General features: G+C 40.8%; 1 protein-coding gene across 1 annotated transcript in view; it reads right to left on the reverse strand.

The window, feature by feature from the left end:
* LOC126469931 (AFG3-like protein 2) overlaps positions 1-25531 on the reverse strand; it is a 128082-nt gene that overhangs the window by 25881 nt on the left and 76670 nt on the right. Inside the window, exons 10-11 of the mRNA XM_050097332.1 lie at positions 11784-12011; positions 10597-10823 (exon numbers count right to left, since the gene is read on the reverse strand). Of these exons, the coding sequence (XP_049953289.1) occupies positions 10597-10823; positions 11784-12011 (455 nt within the window). The remainder of the gene's footprint in view (positions 1-10596; positions 10824-11783; positions 12012-25531) is intronic.

Raw genomic sequence — 25531 nt, forward strand, 5'->3', positions numbered from 1 at the left:
AAAGGCTATTTACAATTTGTACAGATACCAGATGGCAGTTATAAGTGTCTAGGGGCATGAAAGGGAAGCAGTGGTTGGGAGGAGAGGGAGAGAGAGAGAGAGAGAGAGAGAGAGAGAGAGAGAGAGAGGGGGGGGGGGGGGGGGGTGTAGTAGCCTATCCCCAATGTTATTCAATCTGTATATTGAGCAAGTAAAGGAAACAAGAGAAAAATTTGGAGTAGGAATTAAAATCCATGGAGAAGAAATAAAAACTTTGAGGTTCACCGACGACATTGTAATTCTGTCAGAGACAGCAAAGGACCTGGAAGAGCAGTTGAACGGAATGGACAGTGTCTTGAAAGGAGGATATACGATGAAAATCAAAAGCAAAACGCCAATAATGGAATGTTGTCAAATTAAATCGGGTGATGCTGAGGGATTTGATTAAAAAATGAGACGCTTACAGTAGTACAGTAGTGGATGAGTTTTGCTATTTGGGGAGCAAAATAACTGCTGATTGGTGGAGTAGAGAGGATATAAAATGTAACCTGGCAATGGAAAAGAAAGTGTGGGTTAACAGAGATTGAGGCCACGAGGGTTATGGAACTGAAGGATGTGTTGCAATGGTAACTCCCACCTGTGTAATTCAGAAAAGCTAGTGGTGGATGGAAGGCTTCAGGTGGCTCAGGTTATGAAACAGCCATTGACTTAGCATGTTGTGCTCAAATGCATGTTGTGTCACTGGGTGGTCAACTATGTTCTTGGCCACAGTCATTCTGGTGACCAGCTGGTTGGTTATCTCTCTCTCTCTCTCTCTCTCTCTCTCTCTCTCTCTCTCTCTCTCTCTCTCTCTCTCTCACACACACACACACACACACACACACACACACACACACAAAAAAAAAAAAAAAACAAACAAACAAAAAATTGTGTAGCAATTGCAGCACAACTGGTATCTGACAAGGATGCTTTCACAGATGGCTTATGCCTCTGATGGGATACGATAAGCCCATGACAAGACTGGAGTTGAATGTGGGTGGATTGGGCAGGTCTTGCACCTTGGTCTTCCACAGGGATATGACCCTTGTGACTAAGGCTTTGGGAGTGGTTTAGAGAAACTCATGCACCTACCACCCCTCCCTCTCCCACATTCCTAGCTAGGAAACCTACTGCCTCCCTCCAAGCTGCTAACTACCCATCCCCACCCTTCTTTCTGAATCCCACCTCTCTTCCCCTATAAGCACCCCACCCCACCCAACACAACCTCAACCCCACCCTACTTCACCTATGGAGATGCAAACACACCACCTCCATCCCTCCCTAGTTCACCTACAGAAAGGCAATCACAGCATCATGTGTCCAGTCAGTATACTGTAGGGGCGCAGGTGTGCATGCGTTTCTAACTTGACAAAGGATTTATTCTGAAAGTTTGCAAGTTCTCTTTCCCTTTTTGTGAGTGAGTGGTCTCCTTCACTCCGAAATTATTCACTTTCAACCAGAACCTTCCTACCACAGCAGGGTGTATATGTGGATAAGAAAAAAAACAGTTTTCTGCCCTCTCAGTTAAATATGAACTTTTACTGAGTGAAAATGCTTTTTTTCTGTGGTAAGTGACAATACCCTTTCCTTTGAGCTGTAAAACTTGTCTGTCCTTTGAATGGTGAAAGTTTTATGGACCAGCATAGAAATTCCTAGCACTTTAGAAAATGAAACCCAGCAAAAAACAAAGCATTTTGAAAAGATCTCTAATGTACCAAATACAGCAACAAGAATTCCACGTGGCAGCTTCTGAAGCACTGAAATCAAGATAGTGGTGCATCTTTATCAGCCGATCATAGTTCGTGTCACATGACCTTGCCAGCCAATGGCAGCAGATATTCAGAGCAGTGGACATTTGATGTCATCAGCCACAAGCAACTTCTAGAAACAAAGACGATGTGACTTACCGAACGAAAGTGCTGGCAGGCCGATAGATACACAAACAAACACAAACATACACACAAAATTCTAGCTTTCGCAACCAACGGTTGCTTCATCAGGAAAGAGGGAAGGAGAGGGAAAGACGAAAGGATGTGGGTATTAAGGGAGAGGGTAAGGAGTCATTCCAATCCTGGGAGCGGAAAGACTTACCTTAGGGGGAAAAAAGGACAGGTATACACACTCGCGCGCGCGAGATATTCAGAGCAGTGGACATTTGATGTCATCAGCCACAAGCAACTTCTAGAAACAAAGACGATGTGACTTACCGAACGAAAGTGCTGGCAGGTCGATAGATACACACACACACACACACACACACACACACACACACACACACACACACACACACATATCCATCCGCACATGTACAGACACAAGCAGACATTTGTAAAGGCAAAGAGTTTGGGCAGAGATGTCAGTCGAGGCGGAAGTACAGAGGTAAAGATATTGTTGAAAGACAGGTGAGGTATGAGTGGCGGCAAATTGAAATTAGCAGAGATTGAGGCCTGGCGGATAACGAGAAGAGAGGATATACTGAAGGGCAAGTTCCCATCTCCGGAGTTCTGACAGGTTGGTGTTAGTGGGAAGAATCCAGATAACCCGGACGGTGTAACACTGTGCCAAGATGTGCTGGCCGTGCACCAAGGCATGTTTAGCCACAGGGTGATCCTCATTACCAACAAACACTGTCTGCCTGTGTCCATTCATGTGAACGGACAGTTTGTTGCTGGTCATTCCCACATAGAAAGCTTCACAGTGTAGGCAGGTCAGTTGGTAAATCACGTGGGTGCTTTCACACGTGGCTCTGCCTTTGATCGTGTACACCTTCCAGGTTACAGGACTGGAGTAGGTGGTGGTGGGAGGGTGCATGGGACAGGTTTTGCACTGGGGGCGGTTACAAGGATAGGAGCCAGAGGGTAGGGAAGGTGGTTTGGGGATTTCATAGGGATGAACTAAGAGGTTACGAAGGTTAGGTGGACGGCGGAAAGACACTCTTGGTGGAGTGGGGAGGATTTCATGAAGGATGGATCTCATTTCAGGGCAGGATTTGAGGAAGTTGTATCCCTGCTGGAGAGATACATTCAGAGTCTGATCCAGTCCCGGAAAGTATCCTGTCACAAGTGGGGCACTTTTGGGGTTCTTCTGTGGGAGGTTCTGGGTTTGAGGAGATGAGGAAGTGGCTCTGGTAATTTGCTTCTGTACCAGGTCGGGAGGGTAGTTGCGGAATGCGAAAGCTGTTTTCAGGTTGTTGGTGTAATGGTTCAGGGATTCCGGACTGGAGCAGATTCGTTTGCCACGAAGACCTAGGCTGTAGGGAAGGGACCGTTTGATGTGGAACGGGTGGCAGCTGTCATAATGGAGGTACTGTTGCTTGTTGGTGGGTTTGATGTGGACGGATGTGTGAAGCTGGCCATTGGACAGATGGAGGTCAACGTCAAGGAAAGTGGCATGGGGTTTGGAGTAGGACCAATGAATCTGATGGAACCAAAGGAGTTGAGGTTGGAGAGGAAATTCTGGAGTTCTTCTTCAATAATATATAAACAAAGATGCTGTAACTTACCAAACAAGAAAGTGTTGGTATGTTGATAGGAGATAATAAAAAACACACAAACACAAATTTCAAGCTTTTGCAACCCAAGGTTACTTCAAAGAGGGAAGGAGAGGGAAAGATGAAAGGATGTGGGTTTTAAGGGAGAGGGTAAGGAGTCATTCCAATCCCGGGAGCGGAAAGATTTACCTTAGGGGGGGAAAAAAAGGACAGGTACACACACACACACACACACACACACACACACACACACACACACACACACACAGACATATATATCATAGCTACAAGAAAAGCTAAGCTTCCATATTTATTGGTTATCAAAGGTATTTCATGAAATGAATGGACAAGGTGAAATGAAGTTTCAGTGTGGTATACTTTGAAACAATCTTTGACACGAAGTCCTACAAGAAGCAGACTGAAATTCATATGTGCTTCTTCCTCAGTCCTCTTACTGGCTAAGTGCATAATAAATGAATTGTGAATTGAATTATTTACTAACTAAAAACATTTCCATGGACCGTTTTGTAACTTTTTCCAGTCCAAGAGAAGAAAATTTTGGTTCCTGATTTCTTCATACTTATCAACTTCCTGGCAAATATCTCCAATTATCATCAGCATAAATAACCCTATGATGAAGTGTTGTTGCCCACTGTCAACAAATGCCAAAGAAATACAGTCTTACCTGGATACAACTAGTGAGTTCACAGTTGGGTTACCAGAACTGTGGAAGTCCACAGTCGTGTGAGCTTACTTGGATTCTTAGTTTGAAAAGTTAAAATAGGGTGTCCAAATGTTTGTAATCTGACTGTAATCAAATGCAGTGATACCTCACATCTTGCTATTCCTGTGCTTGGCTGTCACCCCTACAGCCACTGCAGGGTTTAGCACTAAGGCAGCCTTGAGGCATACCCAACTATTCACTATTCCACATTCTCTCCCCCCCCCCCCTCCCCCCCCCCCACCCCTCTCACTCCCCCACCCACGCCTCCCTCACCCGCACCCACCCAAACACAACTGATGCCTCTTATTAAGCTGTTCGCTAGGGTTATTTTCAGCAGTGCTCAGAACAAAAAATAGTTGATAATGCCAGTCTCTCGCTGCTAGGGTATTCTCAATTCATTCAAATACCAGAATGTTGTTCTGCATTGATGGTGTGTATGGAACAACCATATTGTGTCTTTGTACTACACATTGACACATCTACTGTCAGAGAACAATTGAACGACAATGCCAACAGTAAGAAATTTAACAATTGTCCTTTTAATCTTGATAGTATTTTGCTTTCACAAAATGACTTCCAAGAGAAGTGAATTTTGCCTGTTTAAAACAGGTGTTCTCCCAATTACATTCCATATGGTCAACAACCCCCCCCTGAACCATGGACCTTGACGTTGGTGGGGAGGCATGCGTACCTCAGCCATACAGATAGCGTACCGTAGGTGCAACCACAACGGAGGGGTGTCTGTTGAGAGGTCAGACAAATGTGTGATTCCTGAAGAGGGTCAGCAGCCTTTTCAGTAGTTGCAGGGGCAACAGTCTGGATGATTGACTGATCTGGGATTGTAACACTAACCAAAACGGCCTTGCTGTGCTGGTACTGTGAACGGCTGAAAGCTAGGGGAAACTACGGCCGTAATTTTTCCTGAGGGCATGCAGCTTTACTGTATGGTTAAATGATGATGGCATCCTCTTGGCTAAAATATCCCGGAGGTAAAATAGTCCCCCATTCGAATCTCTGGGCGGGGACTACTCATGAGGATGTCGTATCAGGAGAAAGAAAACTGGCGTTCTATGGATCGGAGCGTGGAATGTCAGATCCCTTAATCGGACAGGTAGGTTAGAAAATTTAAAAAGAGAAATGGATAGGTTAAAGTTAGATATAGTGGGAATTAGTGAAGTTCGGTGGCAGGAGGAACAAGACTTCTGGTCAGGTGACTACATGGTTATAAATACAAAATCAAATAGGAGTAATGCAGGAGTAGGTTTAATAACGAATAGGAAAATAGGAATGCAGGTAAGCTACTACAAACAGCATAGTGAACGCATTATTGTGGCCAAGATGGATATGAAGCCCACATCTACCACAGTTACATATGCCAACTAGCTCGCAGATGACAAAGAGATTGATGAAATGTTATTCAGATAGTGAAGGGAGATGAAAATTTAATAGTCATGGGTGACTGGAACTAGATAGTAGGAAAAGGAAGAGAAGGAAACATAGTAGGTGAATATGGAATGGGAGTAAGGAATGAAAGAGGAAGCCGACTGGTAGAATTTTATACAGAGCATAACTTAATCATAGTTAACACTTGGTACAAGAATCATAAAGAAGATTGTATACATGGAAGAAGCCTGGAGATACTGGAAGGTCTCAGATAGATTATATAATGGTGAGACAGAGATTCAGGAACCAGGTATTAAATTTTAAGACATTTCCAGGGGCAACCACAATCTATTGGTTATGAACTGTAGATTAAAATTGAAGAAACTGCAAAAAGGTGGGAATTTAATGAGATGGGACCTGGATAACTGAAAGAACCAGAGGTTGTAGAGAGCTTCAGGGAGAACATTAGGGAATGTTTGACAAGTATGGGGGAAAGAAATACAGTAGGAGAAGAATGAGTAGCTTTGAGAGACGAAATAGTGAAGATAGCAGAGGATCAAGTAGGTACAAAGAAGAAGGCTAATAGAAATACTTGGGTAAAAGAAGAGATACTGAATTTAATTGATGAAAGGAGAAAATATAAAAATGCAGTAAATGAAACAGGCAAAAAGGAATACAAACATCTCAAAAATGAGATCGACAGGACGTGCAAAATGGCTAAGCAGGGATGGCTAGATGACAAATGTAAGGATGTAGAGGTGCATATCATTAGGGGTAAGATAGATACTGCCTACAGGCAGAACCACCTGCATGAATATCAGGGGCTCAGATGGAAACCCAGTTCTAAGCAAAGAAGGGAAAGCAGAAATGTGGAAGGAGTATATAGAGGGTCTACACAAGGGCGACGTGGGGGGGGGGGGGGGGGGGGACAATATTATAGAAACGGAAGAGAATGTAGAGAAGATGAAATAGGAGATATGATACTGCGTGCAGAGTTTGACAGAGCACTGAAAGACCTATCATATTTACTCGAATCTAAGCCGCACTTTTATTCCGGTTTTTGTAATCCAAAAAACTGCCTGCTGCTTAGAATCAAGTGCAAAGCAAGCGGAAGTAAATGTTGGTAGGTGCCGCCACAACTAACTTCTGCCGTCGAATATATGTAGCGCTACACAGGCGTGCTTTGTAGGCACAAAGATAAATACTGGTGCCAAAACCTCTGCGTCAGTAAATAAATATATATATAAAAAAAAGTTGGAAGACGAGATTTTTTTTTTCCGCCCTGAGTTTCGACCACTGCATTTTCATACATTATCCAACGAAGTAAATACAAATTCCATATTGTTCATCTTCGAATGTAGCAGAATTTCAATGTACTACGAAAATCTGACTGGCAAGACTGGGATGTTTGTCAATATGGCTAACTCTACATTCTTAATTTTTTCCTACCTGTGAGAAGAGATAGTTGCTAATAGGAACCTGACAAAATGTGAATCACATGCAGTATTCTGTTCACCATAGGAAAGGATACGAATATAAACATTTTGCCATGTATTCTTTTGCATTTGCTGCTATCTCATTTAAATCTTGTCTGCCTAATAAACTACGAAACTAGAGTGAGACAACAGCAAACGCGGAAGAATATACATATCATGTCATGCTTATATTCATATTATTCTTATGCCTAATAGCGTTAGTCAGAAATGAAGCACGGCAACTGACTAGATTTTTAAATCTAAGATGACTCTGATTTCTGTGCAGAATTTGATGTACTAAAGAAGCGGCCACCAAGATTTTCAAACGGAGAGAAATTTTCGCCTAACTCTCGTTCAGAACATGTTCTATCATACACAGTCTTATTTCGTTCTTGTTAATCATTATCAACGAAAGCAGCAGTGTAAGTAACAACAAATAGCAGTCTCTTGCCATTGTTTCACTAATGAGACGATTCCTCTCTCTCTTTTTTTTAATTGTAAGCGGTGGTAGTCAGCACAAAAAGCAAGCCATGCCGCGAGCAGTGACAGGCCGTAAACACGCACTATCAGAATGCGACAAACAATGCATGACACAGTACAGTAATGCATTTTCAGCTTCGACTGACGTAAACACCTATAACAAAGAGAACGGCACTTATCAGATCAAAGCAAAATAAGCAATCGATTCAAACCAGACGAAGCATGTGAAAAAGGAAGGGTACCCATATAAATACGGACGGAGTGACTGACGCATAGCAATGGCTACCTGGTAAAGCTTAACTGCTAAGCTTATGACTTGAACCAAACTACTGCAGCTGTATGGTCATTCATTCGACCTAAATTGTGTCTCGTGTTACAACGGACCAACTTTGTTTCGATTTGGAGGTGCGGCCTGAAACTTTTCTCTCCCTTTGAATATCGAGTCTCATTTTTCAGGTGCGGCTTAGATTCGAGTAAATACAGTAAGTCGGAAAAGGCCCCGGGAGTAGACAACATTCCATTAGAACTACTGACAGACTTGGGAGAGTCAGGTCTAACAGAACTTTATCATCTAGTGAGAAAGATGTACGAGACAGGCGAAATGGCTTAGGGCTTCAAGAAGAATATAGTAATTCCAATCCCAAAGAAAGCAGGTGTTGACAGATGCGAAAATTACCAAACTATCAGTTTAATAAGCCACGGCTGCAAAATACTAACACGAATTCTTTACAGAAGCCGACCCCGGGGAAGATCAGTTTGGATTCCGTAGATATGTTGGAACACGTGGGGCAATACCGACCCTATTACTTATCTTAGAAAATAGATTAAGGAAAGGCAAACTTACGTCTCTAGCATTTGTAGACTTAGAGAAAGCTTTTGACAATGTTGAGTGGAATACACTCTTTCAAATTCTGAAGGTGGCAGGGGTCAAATACAGGGAGCAAAAGGATAGTTACAATTTGTACAGAAACCAGGTGAAAGTTATGAGAGTCGAGGGGCATAAAAGGGAAGCAATGGTTGGGAAGGGAGTGAGACAGGATTGTCGTCTATCCCCAGTGTTATTCAATCTATATATTGAGCAAGTAGTAAACAAAACAGAAGAAAAATTTGGAGAAGGAATTCAAATCCATGGAGGAGAAATAAAAACTTTGAGGTTCGCCGATTATATTGTAATTATGTCAGACACAGCAAAGGCCCTGGAAGGGCAGTTGAACGGAATGCACAGTGTTTTGAAAGGAGGATATAAGATGAACATAAAAAACAAAATGAGGATAATGGAATGTTGTCGAATTAAATCGGGTGATGCTGCGGGAATTAGATTAGAAAATGAGACGCTTACAGTAAAGGTGAGTTTTGCTATTTGGGCAGCAAAATAACTGATGATGGTCGAAGTAGAGAGGATATAAAATGTAGAGTGACAATGGCAAGGAAAGCGTTTCTGAAGAAGAGAAATTTGTTAACATCGAGTATAGATGTAAGTGTCAGGAAGTCTTTTCTGAAGGTATTTGTATAAAGCGTAGCCATGTATGGAAGTGAAAAATGGACAATAAACAGTTTATAGAATCTTTCGAAATGAGGTGCTACAAAAGAATGCTGAAATTCAGATGGGTAGATCACGTAACAAATGAGGAGGTACTGAATAGAATTGGAGAGAAGAGAAATTTGTGGCACAACTTGGCTAGAAGAAGGGTTGGTAGGGCATATTCTGACGCATCAAGGGATCACCAATTTATTATTGGAGGGCAGCGTGGAGGGTAAAAATCAGAGGGAGACCAAGAGATGAATACACTAAACAGATTCAGAAGGATGTATGTAGCAGTAGGTACTGGAAGATGAAGAACCTTGTACAGGATAAAGTAGCATGGAGAGCTGCATCAAACCAGTCTCTGGACTGAAGACCACAATAACAACAACAACAACAACATGTTCAACAAAGGCACTCTGGCAACGTATCAGTTGTAATGCATAAACAGCAGTAGTTTACAAAATTCTAATGAATTATGAAGTATTTTCTGCAAACTATGTATAAAATATATGAGAAATTTTAACACACATCAGTGGTGTAAGGTAATCACAAGGTTATAAATTACAAACAATTCAAGGATGGAATGACCACAATATGAAAATGATAGGCGGTTACTCACCAAACTGGCACTGCGTCGCAGGCAGACACAATGAAAAGGACTGCAAAAAATATTAAGCTTTCAGACAAAGCTCGACTCAGTTGGGCCCCAATGCCAAAAGACAAATGGACGTGGATGTGCGATTTGTACTTCAGAAGCAGAAATCGCGCATGCAGAAGCATCCCCCCCCCCCCTTCCCACACACAAACATGTGACCATAGACAGGCTACAAATTTGCTTAGTTGAAAGATGATTTACACAAAATTAAAATCTAAGAACAAAACTGATGAACAACAAGTACATATCACTGAGCAATCTCTCAGGTCTATACTCCACTAAAATGTAAATTTATGAAAAATGCAGACTTGGATATAATTAATTGTATGAGTTATTACTACTGACGAAGGAAAATACGGAACATATATTCAGAATACATTCTTAATTAAAGATGACTAGCTTGCGAAAGTTTTGCAATGTACAATCAAATATCATCGTCTTACTGGGTTTACCTAGTTGCTTTAATGATAAGTGGAAACTCTTATATGTTAAAATTATGTGGTTCACTGCTAGACTAACAATTAGCAACACTAGCTACATCAGGATGGAATTAATCATGACACCAAGAGCTTAATACCACAAAGATTTCAAAATACTTTCATACAATGCACAGCGTTTCATTACCTATTTGTCATTTGCAATTCACTTCTCCAAAGCTGGCATTGCCCTTACTCTAAATAAGCTTTTGTCATCTTGAAGTGGCAGGTATTTCTTTGTCTGCTGGCAAGGTAAGTAATGATACCTAGTTGGAGGCAGGTAAGAATTTCAATCTATAATGAGTAATGAAATACTTGTAAAATTTCCACTTAAAAGAAAAATTTAATAAGCAATAGGAAATGTGCTGACCTTCAATAAAGGATCAGCATTCTCAAGAAACCATCCAGCTACAGCATGCCCTGCTTCATGATATGCAACGGTCTTCTTCTCTTCAGGCTGAAGGACATTAGTTTTTTTCTCCATTCCCGCTACAACTCTCTCAATAGCTTGTTCAAAGTTTTTCATTGATATAGATTCACTCAGATCACGAGCAGCAATCAACGCAGCCTCATTACAAACATTAGCAATGTCGGCACCTATTTTAGAACAATAAACTGTTAGTCAATTAAAAATAAAATGTACACAGTAAGGAAGAATGTGGTTGAATATGCTTAATTAACCCTTTCACTGACACACACACACACACACACACACATACACACACACAGCCTGCATTCTTCACTGAGAGATGGTATTCTGGCTGCTATGAAATACTTATCAAATTTTAAGAAACCTATTTGGTGAAAAAAAAATTGACTTTAGCACATTTTACAGTGTGATATCTTTGTTCGATAAAGGACACTTTCTTCTCCTCATTTGTCATAATTACTGTGCTGCATCAAATTAAGTAAAACATTACACGAGATCATAAAAATTTTGCATAGGTAAAAATGTAGTGTGTAAACTTTGCGTATGGTTGAAGGTAAGATATTGAAATTTTATTTAAAACAGAGTACAGAAAAATCTCATTTCGTTCTCAGGTTATTCGTTTTTATGTCCAGTGGACATACCATTTCATCCCTTCACATCGGGAATTATGCCTTCTCAACAATTGTCATAATTTATAAACAATTCAAGAAATCCAAACAAGGCTTTTTACAAACGATAGCATGCAAAGAGGCACATATGTTTTACCAAAAATACTTTAAACTCTTTTATTCATAGATATATGGAAGTAATTCGTCCACAGGAGTGAGAGGTTGGCACAACGAGACACATGTACATGTCAAAAGCGCTTTAAGAAAAACCCAGTGGCCGCATTTAAATACATCCTCAGCACCTGGAGAGCAGCAGAACACGATGTGTTAACCTGTCGACAGCTGTCAAAGGGTTAATGTAAGAGACGCACTAGACATATCATTGAGGTCATGATGTTTAATGGGATCATACTTTAAAAACTTATTGTTCAATCACTCCTTTGTGGCAGTTAAAAGAATTACAGGTAACTATGTTATTCATTTCTGAAACTGTCAAACTGCAACAAAATACCTACTTACCAGTAAAACCTGGTGTTAAGGCTGCCATTTTCCTTGCCAGATCAGTCTTGTCTAAACTAGTTTTTAAAGGCTGTAAATGTACTTTAAATATTGATGCTCTTCCTTTAATGTCTGGAGCAGGAACAAATATCTGTCTGTCAAATCTACCAGGTCGCAACAATGCTTTGTCTAGTATATCAACACGATTTGTTGCAGCGAGCACAACCACATTAGTAGTTGTATTAAATCCTGTAGACAATTAGAGAAAAAAAAGTATGAATGATATGACAATGACGATCTGCTACTAGATGTCGATTGAGGTTGTAAATCCATTAAAGATACAAGTTATATCTAAAAACAAAGATGATGTGACTTACCAAACGAAAGTGCTGGCAGGTCGATAGACACATAAACAAACACAAACATACGCACAAAATTCAAGCTTTCGCAACCAACGGTTGCTTCATCAGGAAAGAGGGAAGGAGAGGGAAAGACGAAAGGATGTGGGTTTTAAGGGAGAGGGTAAGGAGTAATTCCAATCCCGGGAGCGGAAAGACTTACCTTAGGGGGGAAAAAAGGAAAGGTATACACTCGCACACACACACACACACACACACACACACACACACACACACACAAAATCCGCACATGTACAGACACAAGCAGACATTTGTAAAGGCAAAGAGTTTGGGCAGAGATGTCAGTCGAGGCGGAAGTACAGAGGCAAAGACGTTGTTGAAAGACAGGTGAGGTATGAGCGGCGGCAAATTGAAATTAGCGGAGATTGAGGCCTGGCGGATAACGAGAAGAGATGATATACTGAAGGGCAAGTTCCCATCTCCGGAGTTCTGACAGGTTGGTGTTAGTGGGAAGTATCCAGATAACCTGGACGGTGTTACACTGTGCCAAGATGTGCTGGCCGTGCACCAAGGCATGTTTAGCCACAGGGTGATCCTCATTACCAACAAACACTGTCTGCTTGTGTCCACTCATGCGAATGGACAGTTTGTTGCTGGTCATTCCCACATAAAAAGCTTCACAGTGTAGGCAGGTCAGTTGGTAAATCACGTGGGTGCTTTCACACGTGGCTCTGCCTTTGTTCGTGTACACCTTCCGGGTTACAGGACTGGAGTGGTGGAAGGTGTACACGATCAAAGGAAGGTGTACACGATCAAAGGCAGAGCCATGTCTGAAAGCACCCACGTGATTTATCAACTGACCTGCCTACACTGTGAAGCTTTCTATGTGGGAATGACCAGCAACAAACTGTCCATTCACATGAATGGACACAGGCAGACAGTGTTTGTTGGTAATGAGGATCACCCTGTGGCTAAACATGCCTCGGTGCACGGCCAGCACATCTTGGCACAGTGTTACACCGTCCGGGTTATCTGGATACTTCCCACTAACACCAACCTGTCAGAACTCCGGAGATGGGAACTTGCCCTTCAGTATATCCTCTCTTCTCGTTATCCGCAGGGCCTCAATCTCTGCTAATTTCAATTTGCCGCCACTCATATCTCACCTGTCTTTCAACAACATCTTTGCCTCTGTACTTCTGCCTCGACTGACATCTCTGCCCAAACTCTTTGCCTTTACAAATGTCTGCTTGTGTCTGTACATGTGCGGATGTGTGTGTGTGTGTGTGTGTGTGTGTGTGTGTGTGTGTGTGTGTGTGTGGGCGCGCGCGCGCTCGCGAGCGAGAGTGTATACCTGTCCTTTTTCCCCCCAAAGGTAAGTCTTTCCGCTCCCGGGATTGGAATTACTCCTTACCCTCTCCCTTAAAACCCACATCCTTTCGTCTTTCCCTCTCCTTCCCTCTTTCCTGACGAAGCAACCGTTGGTTGCGAAAGCTTGAATTTTGTGCGTATGTTTGTGTTTGTTTGTGTGTCTATCGACCTGCCAGCACTTTCGTTTGGTAAGTCACATCATCTTTGTTTTTAGATATATTTTTCCCACGTGGAATGTTTCCCTCTATTACAAACATACAAGTTGCAGTGACACTGAGTATATGCTTAACAGAATATTTAAATATTTTCTCCTAATTAATCTCAAGTTTTAAGATAACATGAACAAGTTTTCTGATGCAACAGCCAAAGGCAAAAGGTAAACCATGCAGGTTGGTTATCATAACACAAGTCTCAGAGGCACACGATACTGGAGGAAGGACGTAGTCAATTAGAAGTCAACAGAAGAAGGGGATTAGCTCACTAAAGGTAGGGGGTAGTTACCTGAACTGGAGCTTTGCCATTTGCTTACCAAGTCAGACCTTTCGACTGGATGGCAGTGGAGTTCTGTACACAAGATTTATGGAAAAACTTTTAGGTGATTTCAATTATTGGTGGCCACAGATGCAGCTTGTCGGCCATTGTATCCAGCAAGAGCCAAGTTATTTGTGATCAATTAAGGTTACAATAAATCTGAACACACTTTTATTCATTACGATAAGGCCAGCTCAATACTCCACAACAACATGTAAGACGGAAACTCTCAGAGTTATATGGTGTTTAAGACTAAATATGCCATTACATCAATAAAATTTAATTACTAAAATAAAATCAAATAAAGGGGAATGGAGGATGGGATAACAACAGGATAGAAAGGATACATTGGATATGAGAAGCACTGAGGTGCAGAAAAAAAAGGCCCTCATTTGGTCCCCAGCGCTTGGAAACAGTGGACGTGTGTGTGTGTGTGTGTGTGTGTGTGTGTGTGTGTGTGTGTGTGTGTGTGAGTGTGTGTGAGTGTGTGTGAGTGTGTGTGAGTGTGTGTGAGTGTGTGTGAGTGTGTGCGCGCGCGCGCGCTATTTTTTTGGAAGAACTCTGTCCAAAAGATTAATATTTTAGCAGTCTTTTTCATTGTGCCTGTGTCTCAACTTATCTTTTAGATGGTGAGTCGTAATCTATCCTTTCCATATTGTTATACTTTAGTTATTGTTACAGTCATACAGTTATGGAGATTTACCATATGCCAAATGATACTGCCAACACATACATCTGACCAAAATAGCTCGACAGTTTGTTAAATGGTTCAAACACATACAGTTTACTTTTCAAATTCATCCAGAACGTCATAATTCAGAAATGTACATATAATAAAATAACAGAACAATGTAAATACACACGTTATCTATCTTCCTATGTACAATGATTACAGAAAAGCACACAAAACGTCACTTCAAAATGACTGGACATATTAAACAGCAGAATAATATCTAAGTGTTTTCTTCATTTGATGTGTTTTTGATAGATTTACTGTGATTTTGTGATTAAAAGAGAACTAGCAGATGTAGAATTGACAGGAAGGCAAAATAACCAGCATGGAAAGAAGAAAAATCCAATAACCTTAATATAATGATCATCTACATTTAAATAAGTGGATCTTTTTTAAATGTTACACTGGCCAGTAGATGTAAATGTGCTTCGTGATCTGATGTTGTCTGTTCTTGGAGGAAACATTGCGCCAATGGCAGCAAACGTTCGGCCTTGAAATGTAAAAAAAACTGCAATATGAGACATGTAGTAGAGTTTTTCGAGCATATCATAGTGCTGTTTTGGACTGAATCAGAGAATCACACGTATATACTGGATGCATATTTTCGCTAGACATGGACCTTATATAGGCAACAGACTAATGTTGCACGGGATATTGCATTCTTAATGGGCGATTTGGACTTTAGTCACATATGGTGCTAGTATACTGCACTAGCAGGCCATGGACTCCAGCAGCTGCAGAGCTGATCAAAGCAACATTATGTCAGGTGGAGCAATACCACAGCCTGTTTCCACGTTGCAGGCCAGGGGCCAGTGCTTGCAGCACCACTGACACAGCAGAGAAGGTGGAGCTGGCCACAAATGACATGTCAGTTGCCAGAGCTTTTGGTTGCCATATTGTTTTTTGTGCGCATGATTTGAAGTGAGGGTTTGGCAAGACAGGTAGGCACCAAACCTGAAAATACCCATATTTTTTAGCCAAAGGCAAAGCAGTCTGGCAGCGCCTACTACATCGGAAGGTCCACACCAGCCAATGAAGCAACATCATTCTGCCACCACAAGATTTGGGCTCCACCACAGACAAGTTGACTCCTGGTTTTAAATGCTTTCCTATTCGGGCTGGCTTCAGCCACAGCTGAACTTCTGCCCGGAAGGGCAGGCATTTGTGATCAGGCTAGTGCAGTCATCCATCCACTTGTACCTGCGCATGCAAACTGCCACTGTATACCTCTCGCAGGGGCAGACACCATCACCGAGGACTGTGTCCCAGCTTCCGCTTCTAAATGTGCGCTCTGTCCTGAGCTGCGGAATCAGTGTCCAGAATTGAAGTGGCTCATGGTCACACATAAGATGTCTGTCTATCTATCGCTTGAGGCTTTTCCCGCAGTTAACGCAGGGTCAGCCATAGTTAATCGGATTTGGCATGTTAATGTTTAAGGGGTGGCCAGATGCCCTTCCTGCCGTCACCCCGTACCCCCCGGGGATGGAATTAGTGTACCCCCACTGTCTGCGTTGAGTGTAATCCATGGAATAGTGCGAAAGTGTTCGAATGTATGCGAGCTGTGTAACTGAGGCGGAAGATGGGGAGCAGCCCGGTATTCACCTAGCGTGATGTGGAAAACCGCCTAAAAACCACATACAGGTTAGCCGGCACATCCTCGTCGTTAATCCGCTGGGCGAATTCGATCCGGGGCCAGCACGCCTACCCAAGTCCAGGAAGCAGCGCGTTAACGCTCTCGGCTACCCCAGCAGGTGGTCACACATAAGATGTAATCCAGGGTATTTAAAAAAGAGTGACATGAATTCAAAACTCCATACTTACTGATGGAAACATACTACAAATACAGGTTAGACTGCAAAATACTAAAAAATCTTAACTATGCGATTACAAATGCTCTGTGTATCCACCAGCAGCAGAATGACAACCTCTAGATGACAGCTCAATTTGTAAAAATTTCACACAAGGTATCTGCTTTTACAGAATTTATAGCGGCTGTTACTCCTTTCTTCTATGCCATGAGGTAAAAGGGAGATGAACACACTTTCCTTCACATACCTCCCCCCGTGAACCATGGACCTTGCCGTTGGTGGAGAGGCTTGTGTGCCTCAGCGATACAGTTAGCCGTACCGTAGGTGCAACCACAACGGAGGGGTATCTGTTGAGAGGCCAGACAAACGTGTGGTTCCTGAAGAGGGGAAGCAGCCTTTACAGTAGTTGCAGGGGCAACAGTCTGGATGATTGACTGATCTGGGCTTGTAACACTAACCAAAACGGCCTTGCTGTGCTGGTACTACGAACGGCTGATAGCAAGGTGATAGGTTAAAGTTAGATATAGTGGGAATTAGTGAAGTTCGGTCGCAAGAGGAACAAGACTTTTGGTCAGGTGAATACAAGATTATAAATACAAAATCAAATAGGGGTAATGCAGGAGTAGGTTTAATAACGAATAAAACAATAGGAGTGCGGCTAAGCAACTACAAACAGCATAGTGAACACATTATTGTGGACAAGATAGACACAAAGCCCATGCCTACTACAGTAGTACAAGTTTATATGCCAACTAGCTCTGCAGATGACGAAGAAATTGAAGAAATGTATGACGAAATAAAAGAAATTATTCAGATAGTGAAGGGAGACGAAAATTTAATAGTCATGGGTGACTGGAATTTGGTAGTAGGAAAGGGGAGAGAAGGAAAAGTAGTAGGTGAATGTGGATTGGGGATAAGAAATGAAAGAGGAAGCCGCCTGGTAGAATTTTGCTCAGAATACAACTTAATAGTAGTAGCAGTAGTAGTAGTAGTAGTAGTAGTTTATTCATCCAGAGACAATTTACATTGCATGGATTTAATCGTAGCTAACACTTGGTTCAAGAATCATGAAAGAAGGCTGTATACATGGAAGAAGCCTGGAGATACTGACAGGTTTCAGATAGATTATATAATGGTAAGACAGAGATTTAGGAACCAGGTTCTAAATTGTACAACATTTCCAGGGGCAGATGTGGACTCTGACCACAATCTATTGGTTATGGACTGTCTATTAAAACTGAAGAAACTGCAAAAAGGTGGCAATTTAAGGAGATGGGACCTGGATAAACTGACTAAACCAGAGGCTGTACAGAGTTTCAGGGAGAGCATAAGGGAACAATTGACAGGAATGGGGGAAAGAAATACAGTAGAAGAAGAATGGGTAGCTTTGAGGGATGAAGTAGTGAAGGCAGCAGAGGATCAAATAGGTAAAAAGATGAGGGCTGGTAGAACTCCATGGGTAACAGAAGAAATATTGAATTTAATTGATCAAAGGAGAAAATATAAAAATGCAGTAAATGAAGCAGGCAAAAAGTAATACAAATGACTCAAAAATGAGATCGACAGGAAGTGCAAAATGGCTAAGCAGGGATGGCTAGAGGACAAATTTAAGGATGTAGAGGCTTATCTCACTAGGGTAAGATAGATACAGCCTGCAGGAAAATTAGAGAGACCTTTGGAGAAAAGAGAACCACTTGTACGAATATCAAGAGCTCAGATGGAAAACCAGTTCTAAGCAAAGAAGGGAAAGGAGAAAGGTGGAAGGAGTATATAGAGGGTCTATACAAGGGCCATGTACTTGAGGACAATATTATGAAAATGGAAGAGGATGAAGATGAAATGGGAGATATGATACTGCGTGAAGAGTTTGACAGAGCGCTGAAAGACCTAAGTCGAAAAAAGGCCCCGGGAGTAGACAACATTCCATTAGAACTACAGACACCCTTGGGAGAGCCAGCCCTGACACTCTACCATCTGGTGAGCAAGATGTATTAGACAGGCGAAGTACCCTCAGACTTCAAGAAGAATATAATAATTCCAATTCCAAAGAAAGCAGGTGTTGACAGATGTGAAAATTACCAAACTATCAGTTTAATAAGCCACAGCTGCAAAATACTAACGTGAGTTCTTTACAGACGAATGGAAAAACTAGTAGAAGCCAACCTCGGGGAAGATCAGTTTGGATTCCGTAGAAATATTGGAACACGTGAGGCAATACTGACCGTACGACTTATCTTAGAAGAAAGATTAAGAAAAGGTAAACCTACGTTTCTAGTATTTGTAGACTTAGACAAAGCTTTTGACAATGTTGAGTGGAATACTCTTTCAAATTCTGAAGGTGGCAGGGGTAAAATACAGGGAGCGAAAGGCTATTTACAATTTGGAAAGAAACCACATGGTGGTTATAAGTGTCGAGGGGCATGAAAGGGAAGCAGTGGTTGGGAAGGGAGTGAGACAGGGTTGTAGCCTATCCCCGATGTTATTCAATCTGTATATTGAGCAAGCAGTGAAGGAAACAAAAGAAAAATTCGGAGTAGGTATTAAAATCCATGGAGAAGAAATTAAAACTTTGAGTTGTATTCTGTTGTATTGTAATTCTGTCAGAGGCAGCAAAGGACTTGGAAGAGCAGTTGAAGGGAATGGATAATGTCTTGAAAGGAGGATATAAGATGAACATCAACAAAAGCAAAACGAGGATAATGGAATGTAGTCGAATTAAGTCGGGTGATGCTGAGGGAATTAGATTAGGAAATGAGACAATTAAAGTAGTAAAGGAGTTTTGTTATTTGGGGAACAAAATAACTGATGATGGACGAAGTAGAGAGGATATAAAATGTAGATTGGCAAAGGCAATTAAAGTGTTTCTGAGGAAGAGAAATTTGTTAACATCGAGTGTAGATTTAAGTGTCAGGAAATCGATTCTGAAAGTATTTGTATGGAGTGTAGCCATGCATGGAAGTGAAACATGGACGATAAATAGTTTGGACAAGAAGAGAATAGAAGATTTTGAAATGTGGTGCTACAGAAGAATGCTGAAGATTAGATGGGTAGATCACGTAACTAATGGAGAGGTATTGAATAGAATTGGGGAGAAGAGGAATTTGTGGCACAACTTGACAAGAAGAAGGGACCGGTTGGTAGGACATGTTCTGAGGCATCAAGGGACCACCAATTTAGTATTGGAGGGCAGCGTGGAGGGTAAAAATCATAGAGGGAGACCAAGAGATGAATACACTAAGCAGATTCAGAAGGATGTAGCTTACAGTAAGTACTGGGAGATGAAGAAGCTTGCTCAGCATAGAGTAGCATGGAGAGCTGCATCAAACCAGTCTCAGGACTGAAGACCACAACAACAACAACAACAACAACCCATGGAAAATAATAATAATAATAATAATAATAATAATAGTAATAATAATAATAATAATAATAATAAATCTCGTGGAGGCCCGGGAAAAGAATAGGCCTCCGGTATGTTCTGCCAGTCGTAAAAGGCGACGAAAAGAACAAACCACTAATAGGGCTAACCCCCCTTTTAGTGTGATTAGTTGGTTCAGGACAGAACTAATGAAGCCTCGGACAAGCGCCGTCATGGTTGGGGACGACGCTTGAACCCTATGCCCGCCCACAATGGTAACGACACTGCTAGCCAACTGGAAAATGATTTAAATCCAAATAGAGGTGTTTTGCAGGATATGCTTCCTGCAACCACCCTAGAAGGAAAACAAAGACAGAGGATGAGATGGTCAGATGAAGTTAATCGACACCTCATGTTCTGTTATTACCAAGCAACAAACCTAGGAACCAACACAACTGGATACAGATCACAAGTATACACAACATTTATTACCAGATACCCAGAATTAAAATTTTTAACAGAACAACGTCTAGCTGATCAGATCCGTGTAATAATAAAAAATAACAGGATACCCCAGTCAGAATTAGATAACATCAAACAACAAGTACAACAAATACTGGAACAAAATAATGTGCAATCAGAAAAAGAAGAAAATACAGTAATGGACTCAAACATCCCAGAGCAAACAAACAAAGAACAACACGCACCAATTAAACAATCAGAGGAAAACGAAATCTTAAGGCAGCCACCAGAACAAGCACAAATAGAACACAAAGTGACACAGATATTAGATATAGAAGAAAAATTTCAGCTAACATATATAGAATACAAAGACACAAATACAGACATAAGACCATTCTTACATAGACCACCAAATAACCCACAAGTCGAAACAACAATAAAAACTATCAACACAATCATACACAACAAAATAAATGAAAACACAACTATGGAAGAGTTACAACTACTGGTATATATAGGAGCACTCACTACACTAAATATACACACTAGGCAGAGATCAGAACCAACCAACACACAGAAGAAACCCACAAAACCAGCATGGCAACACGGGCTACAGATCAAAATAGAAAAACTGAGAAAAGACATCGGACAGCTAACACAATTTATAAGAAATGAAATCTCGGAAAAAAAACGAAAAAGGTTAGGTAAAATCTCACAACAAGAAGCGACAGAGCAATTAGACGAAAAGAAGCAGAAATTACAAGCATTCGCCTAACGACTCAGAAGGTACAAAAAAAGTGAAAATAGAAGGAAACAAAACCAAACATTCAACACAAACCAAAAGAAATTTTACCAGACAATAGATAACACACACATTGAAATAAACAATCCACCAAACATAACAGACATGGAACACTTCTGGAGCAACATATGGTCAAACCCGGTACAACATAACAGGCATGCACGGTGGATACAAGCAGAAACAGACACATACAAGATGATACCACAAATGCCTGAAGTGACAATTTTGCAACATGAAGTCACCCAAGCAATTAATTCTACTCACAATTGGAAAGCCCCTGGAAATGATAAAATAGCAAATTTCTGGTTAAAGAAGTTCACCGCAACACATTCACATCTAACTAAATTATTTAACAGTTACATTGCAGACCCATACACATTCCCTGATACACTTACACGTGGAATAACTTATCTGAAACCTAAAGATCAAGCAGACACAGCGAACCCAGCTAAATATCGCCCCATAACATGCCTACCAACAATATACAAAATATTAACTTCAGTCATTAAACAGAAACTAGTGACACATACAACACAGAACAAAATTATAAATGAAGAACAAAAAGGCTGTTGCAAAGGAGCACGAGGATGTAAAGAGCAACTGATAATAGATGCAGAGGTGACATATCAAGCTAAAACTAAACAAAGGTCGCTACACTACGCATACATTGATTACCAAAAAGCTTTTGATAGTGTACCCCACTCATGGTTACTACAAATATTGGAAATATATAAAGTAGATCCTAAATTGATACAGTTCCTAAACATAGTAATGAAAAACTGGAAAACTACACTTAATATCCAAACAAATTCAAATAATATCACATCACAGCCAATACAGATTAAGCGTGGAATATACCAAGGAGATTCATTAAGTCCTTTCTGGTTCTGCCTTGCTCTGAACCCACTATCCAACATGCTAAATAATACAAATTATGGTTACAATATTACTGGAACAGACCCACACAAAATCACACATTTGCTATACATGGATGATCTAAAACTACTGGCAGCAACAAATCAACAACTCAACCAATTACTAAAGATAACAGAAGTATTTAGCAATGATATAAATATGGCTTTTGGAACAGACAAATGTAAGAAAAATAGCATAGTCAAGGGAAAACACACTAAACAAGAAGATTACATATTGGATAACCACAGCGACTGCATAGAAGCGATGGAAAAAACAGATGCCTATAAATATCTAGGATACAGACAAAAAATAGGAATAGATGATAGAAATATTAAGGAAGAGCTAAAAGAAAAATATAGACAAAGACTAACAAAAATACTGAAAACAGAATTGACAGCAAGAAACAAGACAAAAGCTATAAATACCTATGCTATACCAATATTGACCTACTCATTTGGAGTAGTGAAATGGAGTAACACAGACCAAGAAGCACTCAATACACTTACACGATCACAATGCCACAAATATAGAATACATCACATACATTCAGCAACAGAAAGATTCACATTAAGCAGAAAGGAAGGAGGAAGGGGATTTATCGACATAAAAAACCTACATTATGGACAGGTAGACAATTTAAGAAAATTCTTTCTAGAACGAGCAGAAACTAGCAAAATACACAAAGCAATCACCCACATAAATACATCGGCTACACCACTACAATTTCATAACCACCTCTACAACCCTTTAGATCACATAACATCAACAGATACAAAGAAAGTAAATTGGAAAAAGAAAACACTACATGGCAAGCACCCGTATCATCTAACACAGCCACACATCGATCAAGACGCATCCAACACATGGCTAAAAAGAGGCAATATATACAGTGAGACAGAAGGATTCATGATTGCAATACAGGATCAAACAATAAACACCAGATATTACAGCAAGCATATTATTAAAGATCCCAATACCACAACAGATAAATGCAGACTTTGCAAACAACAAATAGAAACAGTAGATCACATCACAAGCGGATGTACAATACTAGCAAATACAGAATACCCCAGAAGACATGACAACGTCGCAAAAATAATACATCAACAGCTTGCCTTACAACATAAACTTTTAAAACAACACGTTCCTACATACAAGTATACACCACAAAATGTACTGGAGAATGATGAATACAAATTATACTGGAACAGAACCATTATAACAGATAAAACAACGCCACATAACAAACCTGACATCATACTCACCAATAAAAAGAAGAAATTAACACAACTAATTGAAATATCCATACCCAATACAGCAAATATACAGAAGAAAACAGGAGAAAAAATTGAAAAATACATCCAACTGGCTGAGGAAGTCAAGGACATGTGGCATCAGGATAAAGTTGACATTATACCAATTATACTTTCAACTACAGGAGTCATACCACGCAATATCCACCAGTACATCAATGCAATACAGCTACATCCAAACTTATATATACAACTTCAGAAATCCGTAATTATTGATACATGTTCAATTACCCGAAAGTTCCTAAACGCAATGTAGCATATACCGTACAGTTAAAACGAAGTGACGCTTGATCAAGGTCCGCGTCACTTTCATTCCGAACCAGACCTAAGGTCTGAGAAAGGAAAGATAATAATAATAATAATAATAATAATAATAATAATAATAATAATATCGCATGGGGTCACTACCTGGAGATCTCTGAGAGCAAGAATGCAGGGCAGTGTCTCTGGCACCATATCCAGTACTGAGGAAGGTGTCATTGAGAAATTTATGTACATTGTCTTGACTGTGTTGTGGAGTTCCATCTGGTTGCAAAATGAAGTTGTCATAGTCCTCCTGAAGTTGTGGAAAATGCCAATTCTGCAGCATTTTTGGATAGTTCATTGCGGCTACTATGGTGTTCTTAATTTTTTTATGTGTGTGTGTGTGTGTGTGTGTGTGTGTGTGTGTGTGTGTGTGTGTGTGTGTGTGAGAGAGAGAGAGAGAGAGAGAGAGAGAGAGAGAGAGAGAGAGAGAGAATCATACACTTTTTCACCGGAAATGGGACAAAGAATGTTCACCTTAGGTAAGTCTCTTTTTATACTTGAAAACGTCATGAGGGTTCTGGAGTCCCCCTACGCACACATTATATTGGTTTACTTTACCACTGACACAAAATGTTACTTCATCACTGAAAATTAACTGTGATAAAAGTGTATTGTCTTCCAGGACCTCTAGCAGAGATTACTGAAGCCAAACCATTTCCTTTTATCACCAACCCAAAGAGCATGCACTATTTGTAGTCTGTATGGTTCAAAGACCAAATGATACTTTAACACTCTCCAGGCAGTCGTATGAGGCACTACCAGTTCTCTCCCTGCAGGACGAGTAGACTTTCGTGAACTCTACTTGAACATCTGCTGAATTCTTTCTACCACGTCTTTATAAGTGTGAGGTCAATCTGTACTCTTACCTTTGCACAAGCATCCTGCCTCTTCAAATTGGTGATACTAACAATGAATGTTTTTGGGTGCATGCAGATCAGTGCCGAAATAGCGACGAAAAGCACACTGGACCTAAATCACCGACTCATTCTTTGTAAACTGCAGCACACAAAATGGCTTCTGTTGAGCAGATGCCGTCTTACTTCTGACTGACTGCAAACTGAGGAGACACATTGACTGACATCTAACAACAAACTCTAGGCCATGCCTATTCAAACAGCACACATTTCCTTGCTGACATGTCCCATGTTTCATAATTATTACTGTCCAAAATCAGGCCAACCTTTTGGAAACACACTGTGTATTATTCTATGAATGTGAGTGGGTATTTTTCTAGTGTTTTATTACACTTGGTTGTGCATTTGGGATAAAGGTTCCGTAACAACAGAGTCTGGGATCTACATCTACATTAATCTACATTTACACTCCGCAAACCACCCAACGGTGTGTGGCAGAGGGCACTTTACGTGCCACTGCCATTACCTACCTTTCCTGTTCCAGTCACGTATGGTTCGTGAAGAACGACTGCCGGAAAGCCTCCGTGCGCGCTCGAATCTCTCTAATTTTACATTCTTGATCTCCACAGGAGGCATAAGTAGGAGGAAGCAATATATTCGATACCTCATCCAGAAACGCACCCTCTCAAAACCTGGACAGCAAGCTACACAGCTATCTGGGGTGTGTATGGAAAGGAGGTGATTTGGTCATTAATAAATCCTGGCAGAGATGCGTATGCAAGTGGTTGTTATGAAAGAAGGTGGGCTATCACCTTTGCCATTAGCAGATTCAGTCACTGCTAGTTTGATTACTCCCTGTACCGACAACCCAAATGGGTATGTATTGTCCTCCTTGGATGATCTGGAGACAGCACAAAGGTTTGATTTTGATCAAAACTACAATCACCAATTTTAATG

Source organism: Schistocerca serialis, chromosome 1, assembly GCF_023864345.2.
Source record: "Schistocerca serialis cubense isolate TAMUIC-IGC-003099 chromosome 1, iqSchSeri2.2, whole genome shotgun sequence".
NCBI classification, from domain to species: domain Eukaryota; kingdom Metazoa; phylum Arthropoda; class Insecta; order Orthoptera; family Acrididae; genus Schistocerca; species Schistocerca serialis.